We start from the raw sequence: 15,873 nt of genomic DNA, 5'->3' as shown, positions 1-15,873 counted from the left end.
CCTAGACCGTGATTATATTTTTGTTTTAAATTCTTACTTGAGTAGGATTAACTACCATCCCCCATCCTGCCCCATTCTTCCTCCACCAGACACCAGAAACACCTGAGGAATTTTTTCAGTTGAGACACACCCTCGGGGAGAGTCTGACAGTCCTAACACCCCAGTTACGAATCACTGTTGAATTGAGTTCCTATTACATTAGGCGGTATGGGATGCCTTAGATGTGCTGAAATGGAAAAAGGGTTTAGAAGCCATTATTTTAAAGGTTGTGGCTCATGGGCAGTTTCTGTATTTCTCAAAGCAGTCATCCAAATCGGCACTAATCCCCAGGGGCAGGGCAAAAACAAAATATTTTAGAATGATAAAACATTAAAGCTGGAAGGAGCCTTAAAAATCAACCACTCAGTGATTCTCAACCCTGGTTGCAAATGAGAATCAGCGGGAGAGCTTTTAAAAAGATATGGTAAGGGATGAAGAAGGCAGAGCACAAAGGATTTTAGGGGCAGTAAAACAACTGTATGATACAATAATATATACATGACATTTCACATTTGTCCAGGCCCGCAGAATGTACACCACCAAGAATGAGCCCTAATGTAAACTATGGATTTGGGTGATGTGACAATATAGCTTCATTAATTGTAACAGATCACTCTGGTTGGGGGGCAGAGTTGATAATGGGGGAGACTGCATATGTGTGGGGCAGGAGCATACAGGAAATTTCTGTATCTTCAGATCAATTTTGTTGTTGTACCTAAAACTGCTCTAAAAAAAATAAAGTTTATTTAAAACATTTTGTTCTGGGGCACCTGGGTGGCTCAGTTGTTGGGCGTCTGCCTTTGGCTCAGGTCATGATCCCGGGGGTCCTGAGATTGGAGCCCCACATTGAGCTCTCTGCTAAGAGAGAAGCCTGCTTCTCCCTCTCCGACTCCCCCTGCTTGTGTTCCCTCTCTTGCTGTGTCTCTCTCTCTCTCAAATAAGTAAATAAAATCTTGAAAAGAAGAGAAAAATAAAGAATTTCCAGCAGATTAAAAAAAAATTTTTTTTGTTTTTAATCCATTAAAAAAATGCCAAAAGCCTATGCTCTATAAAGGTTAATTTTTTTTTTCCTAAGATTTTATTTATTTATTTGACAGACAGAGATCACAAGTGGGCAGAGAGAGAGAGGAAGGGAAGCAGGAGCCCCGCTGAGCAGAGAGCCCAATGCGGGGCTCGATCCCAGGACTCTGGGATCACGACCTGAGCCGAAGGCAGTGGCTTTAACCCACTGAGCCACCCAGGCGCCCCTATAAAGGTTAATTAAGTGAGAATCTTGGGGGTAGAGAAAAGCAACTCTAAAATTTTAAAGAGTCCTGTGTGATTCTAATGCAGAGCCAGGGTTGGAAATCACTGATTAGTACAACTCACTTGACTTACAGTTGAAAAAACTAAGACCTAGATGGGTAAAATTATTTGCTTGAAATTACGGGCATCTGGTGGAACTTATGAGATTATAGCCTGGGTCTTCTGATTCCTTGTCCAGTGTTCTTTCCACCAAAAGACTAGGAACAGCAGAAAACCAGATAAACTTTTATGCCTTTCTAGACACTTTCTGTTTTGTTTTCAAAGAAATATTCCGTGAATATAATCTGTGTCATTAAACTCTGAACTAATGAGAACAGGATTTGATCCATTCTTTCCTCTGGGGCTTAATATTAAATTTCTCAGTAAACATATTTAACTGCATTATTCAATTATAAGCGTCCTGAGGGCAAGGAAAGGATATTATTCATTTTTATAGACATTGCTACACCCAATGCAATTTCACACACACACACACACACACACACACACACAAACTGTCTGCAACGTATGTGAAGCTGAATTGGGCCCAAGTCACGGAAAAAATAAATTATGGTATCCTTTTGAGTTCTAACATACAATGTTCAGTGACACTATGAAGATAATATGTTTGCACAGAAATATTGTTAAAATCTTTTTGAGTCAAACAGGGTTATAGCTTGAGACTTACAAAAATAACATTCACAATTTTTGCTTATTTTGTACTTTAGTTCATACTATAAAGATAATGAAGACTCAACCCTCGGTGGAATGTAACATTCAGAAAAACCCTAATCATAGGGGACTCAGGGGCTCGAGGAAAGCAATCAAGGAATTCAGAAGATAGGTTTTGAGTAACCTAGGAAATATTTGTCTTTAAAAACTGTGTAAGATGGTCTGAATACACTGGAGATCACATTCCAGCAAAATGGTCATGTCTTTGTCCCTAAACATCAACAAAGGGAACCAGGCAAGAAATCCATACTTTAGGGATCAAGAATGAACCACCAGTGCAAAATTCTTGTGACTCAACTTCCTTTTGCTTTGTCATTTTCCAGTCACTAGGTGTGGAAAAAGAGCAGCTAGGGAATTTTTATATTTGACCATTGATTAATTTATAGTTTATTAATTTAATTAATTCCATTCAAAAAAGGGTATCTAGGAGCAAATAGATATCCAAAGTTATTTATTGTCCTAGTCTTTGCTATACTATAATAGGTATTAACATCTAAACTCAGGAAAACAAGCTGCAATTACCAGGAAACCACTCACCTTATTTACAAGGGTATATAAGGCTTTGTCTTGTGCACCGTATTTTAGACACTGTCTAATCCAGGTGTGGATAGTCCAATCTCTCAGGTACCAGCAGTTGGGGCTGTGTCGGAATCTAAATAAAGCATAAGAGAGAAAACTGGGGTTAACTCTGAAATGTCAATGCCAAAATGCATCCTCAATCAGGTCCTTCTAGTAGATATTTACCAATGTGCAGTCAGTGTTAACAAAAATTGTAAAGGTCAACAGTCAATAAAAACAGTCAATAAAACCTCTTAACTATAAAGTATGAAATGGGAAAGAGGAGGCAGAATAAAAAATAACAAAACACCTTAAATGCTGTATTCCTTACTTAACGCTTCTTGAGGCAACATCTTGTTTTAAAATACAAGATTTATAAAAAATGATCTGGGGAAAACACGAACCATGGCATTACACAAATACACATTTCATTAGAAGAGAGATGTGAGGCTGAAGCTGACACTTTTGAAGTTTGAAACAGATGAAGCACAAATGGAGAAGAATACCACAGCAACTCTAGAGGGTTATCAGCTTTGAGTTATACTGATATTTCTAATGGCACTTCAGAGAGATAGGGACACTCTTAACTGAACCAAAAGAAAAACAAACAAACAAACAAAAAAAACCAGAAAAAAAAAAAAACGAAGCACAATTAAACATCCAGGTCATCCAGGATCCACACCCTCCCACCGCCCTCTTCGAAGCTCCATTCTAGCCCATCAGTTTGCCTATCTCCTTCTGTTTCCTGTAGCTGCCCACATGGCTTTAAAAAGCCGAAGTAGCCTAAGCTGAGGTGTGTGTGGCAATGGTACCTACAAAGGAATGGAACCTAGAAAGGTATTCTGAGCACTGCTCTTGCCTCAAGTGTGCACACACTGGTGGTACCCGGGGCTGGGGTGACTCCCTTTTGCCTGCAGGTCCCTGCCATCCCTGCCACAGACTAAGGGAGAGACGAGATGCTGCTGTGAGGGGGGTGGTTAAAGAGCTTTGTCTTCCTTTTTCTGTTTATCTGTTGTGATTGGGACACATCATCAAATGTCGTATCATGTCAGGGGAGGTCCCCATCTTTTCTTTAATTGTTCAGGAAGCACATCAATCTCCAGACTCTATAAAAATCAAACTGTTTTCTTAAATAAAAAAGGTAAGACAAAAACTTGGAGCAAAAGGATTTTGTGCCATATTTGAGTTGAGGATACGGCTAATACCAGTGTTTTTTAGAAGCTGGTTATTCAATCTGCCACCTGCTATTTCCTGCCATCTGCTATGGGGATAGTCTCCTGCTGAACAGGTTCTCTGCCAAAGTAAAAGCTGAGAAAAAGAGATGAAGTGTGAAGTAGTATTTAATTTAGGATATTTATTAGTGCTTTGGTGAGAAATTTGGCAAAAACAAGATCTGAAGATGTTTTATGGATACAGAGTCATGTAACCCTCTTTTGACTTCTGAATATCTTACATCTTACTGGAAATTATTTCTCACTCTTTCTTTACAGAGTTAACCCTTAAAAAGCAGAAAAAGAGATGGGACACCTGGCTGGCTCAGTCAGTGGAGCATGTGACTCTTGATCTTGGGGTCATGTATTTGAGCTCCATGTTGGGGGTAGAGCTTACTGAAAAAAATTTAAAAAGCGATGCGACTTTTTATAAAAAGGACAGAAAGAGAGAAATATGTCAAATTATGTTCTGGATGAAAATGACCTAGCCAGAGTAAGTCACTGTATAGGTGCCCAAGATACTAGATCTAAGGAGATCTTCTGCATAGAAATGAAACAAAATATATGTTAGTAGTTCGTGCTTTCCCTCACATTTTAAAGTCAACAGTTGGGCTATTTGAGTTCCTCTCCTTATTAATCTGAAACATCTGAGATTTAAAGTATAATGGTTAATTATTTTAATTTTTAACATTTTAATTTTTAAAGAGAGAATTCAAGAGAATTACCAGGTGTACTGCCTAAATAAGGGTGATGCTGCTTGCTGGCTTGTAAGCCCTTGCTGGGCAAGGAGGGCCATGCTGCTGGTCCAGCACTGACTCCTCAGGGCCTGACACAGTTGGTGGCCCACAGGTTTTCAGCAAATAAAAAAAGAGCTTTGGTCAACAAATGTATAAAATGCTATTATGTGCTGATCCTTTTGCTAACATCTAAGACATATACAAAGAACTGTAAAGTCCCTGTTTGGGGCATTTCTAATTTCATTACAAACACGAAGTACACAGACATAGTTCACAACACTACGAGGTAGAACACAGTAAGTGCTAAGGAGACACAGGGCATTGTTAGCTGCTGGGAAATGTACTGGGTAGCAGTGACGGTTAGGTTCCATCCATTTTTTTCTTTAAAAACAAACAGAATTAGAAATGTCAATTACCTTCTCTACCCAAGATTATTTTAAACCTAAACCTCATTTTAAAATCTAATCTTCTGCCTTAGGATGTCTCCAGTGACTACAGAACTTGTGACATTTCTTTCTGATAGACTTTAAAACAAGGGCACCGTGACAAAATCCAACCAAACAGCCTTTTTATTTAGGCTTTAAAGAAAACAAAGATTAATAGGACCTAGGTTTAGACCTTCAAAGTTCAAATTAAAATTTGTTTAAAGTCATTGTTAACTGTCTGAGGCTAACGTTCATATGTGGAAGAACAGAACAATTTTATCTTCTCAAAGATCTTGTCTTCTCACACTTGGATTTCTTAGAAGCCTAGAGAGAAAGTTAACTCAAGACTTTACACAAGGATCTCAGAACAGCGGCCTTTGAGAGATTTGTCAACTGACCCTCAGGGGTCTTTAGTTATGTCCACTGTCTCCCTCATCCTGGAACAGAGCTACTTGGTATGATCTCTGCTCTCTAAGACCTAGGAATCCAGAGACACAAACATGTCTAGGACATGTTCAACTATGTGAGCAAATTAAATCAACTTGGGAATACGAGGGAATCACTTACACCGATTTTATGAAATATGCTCCCCAAACTGCAGCTCATGCACTTCCCAAGCAGGCAGCATACGAACTCTTTTCTAAGTCCTTATCGGTGTTAAAAAAGAAATTAGGACACAAACATATGTGTGTTATCTAGCTGTCTAGAACATAAACAACTCAAGCCATTGAGACAGTAGGGTCCACCCCACTCTGGATGGTGAATTTGAGGACTTGTCTATCAATGATTTTAAGCAGTTCAAACAGATAAACGTGGGCCCTGCTCAGAACTGCCAGTGGTAATATGATAGGCAGGTAAGTCTCTGGAAAGGGTACTTGTCTGGAACGATTCCATGCACTGCTGGAGGAGCATTCTCCCGTTTAGCCAGGAGAAAGGCAAAGACACGAGAACACAACTAACACATTGATTTTCCAATTTGCCTGCAAACAGACTGGCTTTTGTTCTCGCCTGCTCTGACCACCAGCCTGGCAGATTACAGGCGGCCACTGTCGGAGTCCCCTCTGTGCCCTGTGCCATCAGCTGTTTGCTCACCTCGACAGAAGCTTTATTATTATCCAGGCCAGCAGGCTGCCAAGCTAGGCAAACCGTGTGAGTGTGGAAAAGATAAACAAATGCAACTCAGATCTCCCCAACAATGCCTGTGCTCATGGAGGCCATGGATATTCGGAGTTTCCAGCTTAAAAAATATAAGTAAACTTACAACAATTCTAAGGACATGAGTATTTCCTGGGAAAAAGGACAGAATGAAGAGGTGCACTCTCAACCTCTACCTCTAGTTCTCAAAGTTGATATCCCAAGGCCAAGGACACTCTGTCCACCGTGCTAAGTGGCATTCCAGGTGAAGACATAACTGGTCTAAGAAGCCAAATCATGGACAATCACATGGCAGGAACTGGGAAGCTTCCTCTCCTCAAAATCAGGCTATATTCAGGACTGCTCAGGGCATTCGCCTGCACCATGGCTCATCCAAGATTAATGTCACCAGGAAGGAAGCAGAGAATCACAGGCTGCAAAACTGACTGGAGGCAGAAGTCTTTGATACCCCAGAGATTTTTGTTTATAGGGGAGGAGAGGTTACATTAAAGAAGTCAAGAGTGAAAAGCAAAACACCAGAGACTTACTGTGATTACACAAAAGATCCTTTACTGTGTGAAAAAGTCACATGGTATATCCTATCTGTAATCAATTTCATCATTTCATTGAAAAAAAAAAAATAAAGGGGGGAAACAGCCTTTTCTCCACAGGGTTCATCTAAAGGTTACTGCTGAAGGCAAAAGCGACGATGTTCATCAGCTCTTCAGTACAGCAAGTAAATGTGCTTCCGGCTGGGCAGGGCTGATGCACAGATGCCAGAGCCTGGAGCTCAGCGGCTCCACCATTTCGCTGCAGCACTGGCTCTTCCATATGAATGAGCAAGCTTTCCACAACGTTTATCTGATTATGAGAGCCACCAGCCTTAAACATACACATGCAGTTTCCTCTCCTCCCTAGTGAATTCCGTATCCTGTGGCAACAGGCTTTCCAGATGGAAACCTCAGCTTCTGGGCTGGGCGGGCACACATGGAGGCAAGTGAGGGGCCAGGGTGAAGAGAGGAAAGAAAGAGTGCCAAGAAGAAAATACAGCTGGCTCCAAAGCCTGTCGTGTGGACTGGGACTCTTATCAGTGAAGCAAAGTGTGTAATTATTAAAAGGTCTGAGCACTTCCCTGAACTAGAACCAAAGGGTAAAAGGGTGCCCTGTGACTATTTAAGCCAGAATCTGATTCAATCATTGCTACTGACTTTCTCATTCTAAAAGGATAATTAGTTTCTTTTGCAAACTCCTGGAAATTCTGCTTTCATCAATTATTAATTGCACCCCCAAACCCATAAAGAAAATCAAGTTTTGATAATTTTCTAATGACTATTATATTTTTGCCAACTGTTTAAAAAGGGGGTAAGGTCTAATATAGGAACTGATAATAAAGACACAGTCCTGTAGACTTTAAATCTCTTCCCTGCTTGAGATCCCAGAGTCTTATTCTTTACAAAGGAACTTCAGTTAGTTTTAACTTTCAGCAAACATGTTCCAAGTGTACACTAACAGAAGCATCAGGATCAATAATCTGGTCTGAAATGCTCCTCCCTCAAACGGCCAACCAGTTTGGGCTCAACCACTGCCACAGAATTCATTATCTCCCTCACCAAGCAGATAAAAAAAGATTTTTTTTTAAAGTTCTAATACTTCACTTTTGTGAAGGACAGGCTTACAGGAACAGGATGTACAAACAGTAAAACTCATACTTTTCAATGTATGGGTCTGTAAGTTTTGACAAACATGTCCAGCTGTGCAATTACCACCACAATCAAGATGGAAGAACAGTTCTGTTACCCCTACAAACTCCCTAATGTCTCCTTTGTCGTTAACCTCTCTACGGTTTGCTGGTCAATTTAAGCCAATTTTATATAGACAATCTCCTCAAGTCTTTTTCTAACCCCACAGTGATTAACTTATGAGAGGAAAGCAAATATGGTAATAAAACTACAATTTCTATCAGTTAGTTTATAATTCATATCCTGCCAATTTCCAAAAAGAATTTGAAAAAATTAAAACCCAGTATGTATAAGACCTTCTGGTATCCTTGTTTGCCATTCTAAAAAGGGTGATAAGTAAGTGGATTTTTGGTAGAGAATAACACAGGCATAGAATTTTGCAAATGTGAAGTGCTAAATAAATGCAGTATAATAACACATTTTTTGAAGTGAAGATGGATAACAGAGGGACTCGTTAGATATCAAAGTCAAAGTCTAAATTTGTCAGACTTGGGGCTTAAAAATGAGGTCATTAGCATTTCACCTGGAAACACAGTGGTATGACATATCAGAAAGTAGGAGAAGTACTCCATTTTCCATGTCCTCTCATGGAATAGGAAGAAAGCAACGACAAGATAATTATGGCCCCCAATTCTTACCTCTTTCCCTTCTCTCTGACCTGGTTATTGTTTTGCCAGATCGGCCTTTCTCAATCTAGGAAACACATTTTTTATTCATGACGTACATACCAAATAGCTACCCTGTGCCACGTGATCTATATTCTTATCCTATTGGTCTAACTCAATTTCCTTGAACTCCAATCTTAAAAATGACATCTCCCCCTTTTTGATGCAGAAAGAACACTTACAGACTGACTATGCTCTGCTGTTCTTTCTCTTAAGGTATTTAAAGGTAAGGAGCCAACCAGAATGACACCAAATGTTCTTTGTCTGAAACCTGGAATGCCATTTTTATTAGCCTCCAAAAGGTGATGTGTATGGATGACAGGAGGATTATTTGTGGGAGAATAGGACAAGAAAATATATTTACAGTGATTGCTGGGTGCTTCCTTGCTTGCGATGGTCCTACAAACAGAAAATGGCTGTCTTTGTGGCCAACAATTCACCTGCCAGTGAAACTGCACCCAGAAACACCTGGTGGGGCTCCTCAAGCTACTTTAAAGCTGGACACACAGGTTAGCTTCACTCCTGAGACACCATCACTGGTGGGCAAGGTGAGGCTAAGAGGAGGAAGAGGAAGTTCTTTTAGCAAGGAACAGGAAGTTGAGAAAAACTGGATCTTGGGACCAGTCCTATTTATAAAAGCACATAAAGTTGTGGGAACTGGCTTGGTTTAGGCAGAGATAAGGGAAATATTTTTGGTTTTCGGGAGGAAATCTATGAGCAATAAATGAGCCAGTTTTAAAAAGATGCAAATATTGCTTGATGTCTTCTATAGTTTGGCTAGGAACTTCAGAAAAACTTCTGCAAAATCATGAATAATACAATGACTAAGACAGAAAAATCACATATATTTATTAGTCACTGGCAGGGTGTACATATGAATAGTTCTGAGGAAGTGGAAGGTGAGAAACAAAATGGAGAAAAAGGCATAGAAATTAGAATTTCTAGAGTATTCTTGGCTTAGTAAAGTTGTCAGGATTAAGTCTGCCACAAAAGAAATGAGCAGGCAAAGGCCCCTGGCCCAGGGGATGAAGCACACCAGCAGAAAAGCAGAGAAGAATGAAGCTGATGTTGAGCAGATTTATATGTCTTTTTGTGTGAGGTGATGGATTTCTTCAGGGCTATTTCTGAGGGAAGAGAAGCTCAGCACTAATCTGAGTTTCTTAAGAACCAGATTTTCTTTTTAATGAAGAAAAAAAGCACCTCCGTGTTTTAAACATTCTGATTCTCTAATACATGGAAAAGTTAAATTCCATAAGATTCTCTGTTTATATCAAAAGGTAATGTTGGATTTACTGCAGTTATAAACCCAAGTTCACAGCTAGTTTCTATTTCTGTAACTCCGCTGACTTCCCTCTAATGCTTTTAATCTCTTATAAGGTAGGAGAGAACTTTTCTATCCCTTCGTGTCCTATAACAGTAGGTGTCTGATGATTTGGCAACAGTGGCTAGGCCTGCTCAGAATGTATAAATCCCAATAATGTATGTTGAAAACATAAGTATTATTTATAATGAAACAGTAATCCATTTCCAGTTTTGAAATTCATCTTGCCTATAAACAGATGAGGTCAGGAGAAAACGTTACTCTTTTTGTAGAAAGCTGGAGGAGACTAGAGATGGGAGAAATGTGGAATAATGTGGTCATTCTGAAAAGCCACCTACTCCTTACTTCCTCTGCCTCCTGTTTCCTTCCCATCAAAAAGATCCAAGGATCTTTTTGCAGTATAGTAAGTTCAGGAAAAGATAACGTGAAGGGAGAGGGAAACCACAAATATGAGGACAGAAGACAGAATACATGGGTTCAAAGAACTCCCCTAACAAGTTCTAAACCAAGAAACTTAAGACACCTCAAGTGTCTTAAGGAGACTCTGAAAACCATCTAGGCTAAGTAAACTGGGGATAGGGGAAGGAAGAAAGCTGATATACAATTACAGAATCTATAATTTAGTGCTGGTAGAGACCTTCAAAAGCCACTCTGTTCTCTGAACTATTTATTGAGAAGTTAGTATTTTTACCAAGCCCTGTACTGAGTGATATGAGATTGTCTGGTACAATTCCTCTATCGATGAAAAATCTTGGTGTCTATTGAGATGAAAAGATTTGGTCTCTTCACTCTTATTATTCCACCAATGCTTCTCAATTATTTTATTTGTAGGACATCTTTTCAAAGCATCTCTGGGGGCACCTGGGTGGCTCAGTCAGTTAAGCAACTGACTCTTCATTTTGGCTCAGGTCATGATCTCAGGTTCCTGGCATCAAGTCCCGTCTCAGGTTCAGTGCTCAGCGTCTGCTTCTCCCTCTCCCTCGTCCCTCCCCCTTCTCATCATCTCTCTCTCTCAAATAAATAAAATCTTTATTTTTAAGGTATTTTTTCAATATTTTATTTATTTATTTGTCAGAAAGAGAGAAAGAGAGAGGGGAAGCAGCCGACAGAGGAAGAAGCAGGCTCCCTGCTGAGTAAGGAGACTGATGTGGGACTCAATGCCAGAGTCCTGGGATCACGACCTGAGCAGAAGGCAGACAATTAACCAACTGAGCCACCCAGGTGTCCCTCAAATAAATGTTAAAAAAAAAAAAAAAAAAAAAAAAAAAAGGAAATGAAAAGGCATTCCTGCAGTTTGACAAAGGTCTCTAACATACTGAAAAAATAAATAACATCTTTTAAGAAAAGATGTTATTTATTTGAGACAGAGCATGTGAGCACATGCATGCAAAAGTAGGGACAGGGGCGTGGAGAGAGGGACAAGGGGAGAGAGAGAATCTCAAGCAGACTCCCAGCTGAGTGTGGAGCCCAACACAGGGCTTGATCTCATGACCCTGAGATCATGACCTTAGCTGAAATTAAGAGTCAGACACTCAACTGTCTGAGACACCCAACTCCCCAGATAACATCTTTTCTAAATTTAGAAGCAGAATTCAGAGAAAAATACTCGAACTGTAAAACAGTTTTGGAACTGCCCTGAACTAGCTGTTTGACTTTGGGAAGTCACTTGATCCTTCAGGATTTAAATTCCTGTAACTGTAAAATGAAGAGGTAGGATTATTTGGATCATGAACTCACATGGCCACAGGGGCCGTTCAGTTAACAGAAATGCACGAAGAACCATGTGAGACAATAGATGCAAAGCTGCTCATAACGATCAAGCAAAGTAGCTACTATTTTTACAAACATAAAATATGAGCCAAACAAGATATACTAGAACTGTGGACTGGACCCAGACCTCCTGAAACTCCTTCTGGCTCTCAAGTGTAATGACTCTGTGGAATAATACACTTAATCCACTCATTAAAACGTCAGTCATTTACACGTTTCTAATACACCAGAAAAATGGCAGTGATACAAATAAGCGAAAAACAAGGAAAAACAAGCAATTATTCAGCCCACAGCTGATTCAGCTCTTTTCCACTATCCTCCACTCCCCTACCAGCTAAACATCATTTTATCCAGTTTGGGCAGTCAATATAAATTATTATGGGGGCAGTACACCTTGCAAAGTGGCCTCTAAAATTACAAGATGAAATGATAAAACCACTAAAGTTGAACGTAAGGTCCCGAAAGTAGATTTTAGTTAGAGATCAAGTCCTGCAGGAAATAAAATTTTCAGCAATTAACTCCTCCACTAGTATTTTCTACTCTAATGAATACTTATGTTCAGTTTATATCTAGAGTCAGCCGTCCAAAGCAACTTTCCTATACAACACAGAATTATTTTTTATGTTGCTACTTTCTCCTACTCCTTAAATAAATTCCTGCTAAGCAGTCATAACTACCCAATCAATTCATTCATAACTAGTTTTGGTATCAAACCCCTATGATCTAGTTATTTCTATGGCAGAAACAGTGGAACCCTTTAAAAAAGGGGGAGTGAAAAGGGGATGATGATTGGGATACTAAGTTGTTTGCCAGTTTCTGGAACCATAAAAGGACACAATCAATTTTTATAGCTGAAAAGAAAAGAAATTTGAAAAAGTGAGATTTAGACTTGTCATTGCAACTGGTTTTCAGGAAGCCTAAATTTAACACTTATTAAAAAAAAAAAACACTTATTTACATATGAAGGTAGAAAAATTAAGGTGACCTTTCCTTTTTCTTGTGCTGTCAAATGGTTAAAATCAGGATGACTACATTTATTAAGCAGGTCCCTTATATAGTTTGGGGAGCCCTGCCATATTAAAACCAACTTAAAAACCAAAAACCAAAACCTGAGTATTTTAAATTCTACATACAAACATAATATACTAAGAAAATGCCTAAGAATATCCAAATACAAACTTCATTCCATAGGAATGCTATGGGTCTGAGACAACTCCTTTTAATATGATAATCCTAAGAAAGAACGATTACAAATTTTCAACAGCAAAGAGCTAATTCTTTAGTAATACACTAAATACAACGATCTGGGTTCAACTGTTATGGCTGGCAAATCTTCCATAAAACCACCATGCTACAGCTAAACAAAAGCTCTCAGGCTGGCCCAAAAGGAGGGAATGAACAATTTGAAAAACATCTTTATTCCTTGAGAAAATTTTTTTAAAATGTCTGAAAGTGCTGGGAGAGCTGTCTCAATGTGACTGCAGGCAGCTCTCCAAAGTCCCTCTGCTTCTCTAACTATGAGTCATAGGGAGAGGAGAGAGCATCTTGGCAAAGATACAGTCTTTCCTCTTTGGTTCCACCCTCCTGTCCCTTTTATTTTATTAAAAAAAAAAAAAAAAAAAAAAAAAAAGCTTTGATAGATAATAGTTAAAGATTCCAGACAGGCTTAACTGAAGAAGTTTGAACACCAGGGAGGCAAAATATCATTGTAGGAGTCTCTATTGTTTGCCATTGTGAGCCACAGGCGCAGGGAAGCATCTTCTGCATCCTAAAAAGGGCTGGTCCCATTGATCATGTGTCAGATCATGGCTGTGCTTTGTGGGAGAGGAGAGAGAAATGAACTATGAAAATACCTCCGCTTCCCAAGCTTCAGAAACATCATTAGCTCATATGCTGGACGATTACAGCGAGCTGGAAGGGGCAGAAGCATGTCCTTTATGAGTGAACATTAAGTGGAATTTCAACTGCAGTCGCTGGAGGCCATCCATCTGTACATGGCTGCTACAATGCATGCAGCCTTCAGTCAACAGACACAATTTTTCCTTCCCTAATTTTACACAAAAAAGCAAGAGAGCTAGTTCTTTGTTGTTGTTTGTTTGTTTGTTTGTTTTTAATAAAAAGAGAGCAACATTAAGGAAAAGCTGAATGTTGAACTAGAGAGAGGAGTTATACTTGGGGACCTACATGGAGCCACTTATAACAGAATGGAGCACTTGGTGTTGGCAAAGCTGTTCTCTTCTCCATGTGCTCATCCACCAACCTACCATGAATCAAGATAGTACGCTGGGCACTAAGTGACAGAGATAAACACACATACGCGTTGGCTTCCGTGACATTAGACTGGGATTATCAAAACACAAATATTTTGTGAGCATCTAAAATAAGCTTAGGTTAATTCATTACTATCAATGAAAATCATCATTTACTTAACACTGATTATTTCATAACGCCCTGGTACTAAATTTTTAAAAATTGGCTCTCAGAAGAGAAGTGAATCCAACTTTCCTCTCCTCTTCTTAGTATGTCTTTTTCTGTTTGTTTTCTTTGGATATATTTAAGAAATAAAGTGTTACAGATATAAATAAAGTTGGACCTGCCTGGGTGGCTCAGTTGGTTGAGCATCTGACTCTTGGTTTCAGCTCATGAGATCAAGCTCCAAGTCGGGCTCCCCACTCAGTGGAGAGTCTGCTTGAAGATTTTCTCCCTCTGCCCCTCTCCCTACTCCGATGCACACTCTCTTTCTCTAAATAAATAAATCTTAAACAAACAAACAAAACTGCACCCTCCTCCTGCTACTTTCCAAGGAGTAACACTGGTGTCCATCATGCTCATACATGTTTTATACCTTTATCACCCATAGATGCATCCAATTTAAGGTACATGTATGTGCCTTTTAACTCTGCATCCAAGGCCTGTGTGATAGAGAATCGAGCCAAACCACGGTAGTGTGTGCTTTGCCAGGGGCAGGAGAGTAGGGACAAAAGTGACAAAATGAGTGCGATCTCAGATATAAGGAGGGATCAGAGGCCACTTTTACTGTGGAAATTAATCAGCACCGCCACCAGAATAATCCCCGACAAGGTAATGGCTACTCTGCATTTGACTGCAACCCAGACATAACTTGCTAACTTGGTTAAATCAATGTGAGAAGCAGGTTTGTCAGCTATAAAAAAGAGGTGAAAATACCTTAATCATGAGGTTATTTTGACAATCAAAGGTAATTTTGTATTTTGACAACTTTTAATTCAAGTATTTTGACAACTTTTAATCCTCTTGGGAATCAAGCAGAGTATAAATAGGCACAAAAACAAGAAATATTATTGTTAGAGTCTATTTGATATAGCACTTGATGGCATTCTGTCTAGTACTGCTCACTATTTGCTTTAAATATGTTTTGTTCTTAAGACTAAGGTCTACTGCCTTTGGGAGTGCAGAAGTAGGTAAGATACAAGATTTGGCATTAGGTGGACTTCATTTCTACTTTACAACTCCCAGGAAACGGACTCTAAACTTGAGGATGTTAACCTGTAAAATGAGTAAAGTTGTTAACACCTCCCGTGGCACAACTCTGGATTGATATGAGCATCGAGGAGATGAGACATGTAAACTCCTTAATACAATGGCTAGCACACAGCCCTTTCTGACAGGCTGGACAGAGCAGCTGACAGTAGCCACATGCAAAAGGACACTGAGTGAAATGTGAACTCTACTGACTATTCCCTCCACTTGGGTTGTGACTTGCAAAGTGCTAGGGACATACAAGCAGCAAATATACCTGATTGTCATCAGCCAACTGGGAGGGACAGAGTAGGAAGGACAGGGTAAGAGGGTGAAGTGTCCCGTGTACCTCATTCCCCTAAAGACAATCTCAAGGGAGGAGCTGGAAGGCAAACCAAAGGGGAGAACAGAGGTTTTTCACAATCACAGAGATCAAAGCCAACCAGTATGGGGTATGCCCGTCAGTCTGATGGCTGGTAGTAGGGTCTCTGATCTTATTTATGATAGAAGAAGGTCTAGGCAGAGAAATGGGAGTCAAGAGATGACCTAATAAGGAGTTAACTTACCTATTACTGCTCTTCTACCCTTGGAATGTTTTTCACAATCTTGGCAAGCCAGTTACAACACAACAGAGATTATGCCTTGAGTCCTCTATTGGCTCAGTGCCCACCAGCGTCTGTCTGGCTGGACTCAATAACTAAGGAGTATGAAACGCCTTCTGAAGATAAACTGAACCACTCAAAAGAGAAGCTGCCAAGCA

The 15,873-nt window shown here is 39.7% G+C and overlaps 1 protein-coding gene across 2 annotated transcripts in view; it reads right to left on the bottom strand.

The window, feature by feature from the left end:
- MRPS27 (mitochondrial ribosomal protein S27) overlaps positions 1-15,873 on the bottom strand; it is an 85,730-nt gene that overhangs the window by 15,202 nt on the left and 54,655 nt on the right. For both annotated transcript variants that reach the window (XM_032848796.1, XM_032848805.1), the window contains one exon: positions 2,593-2,707. In XM_032848796.1, the coding sequence (XP_032704687.1) occupies positions 2,593-2,707 (115 nt within the window). The remainder of the gene's footprint in view (positions 1-2,592; positions 2,708-15,873) is intronic.

Source organism: Lontra canadensis, unplaced genomic scaffold (assembly GCF_010015895.1).
Source record: "Lontra canadensis isolate GAN:19392208 unplaced genomic scaffold, GSC_riverotter_1.0 scaffold4, whole genome shotgun sequence".
NCBI classification, from domain to species: domain Eukaryota; kingdom Metazoa; phylum Chordata; class Mammalia; order Carnivora; family Mustelidae; genus Lontra; species Lontra canadensis.
This window is presented reverse-complemented; position numbering and strand designations above follow the sequence as displayed.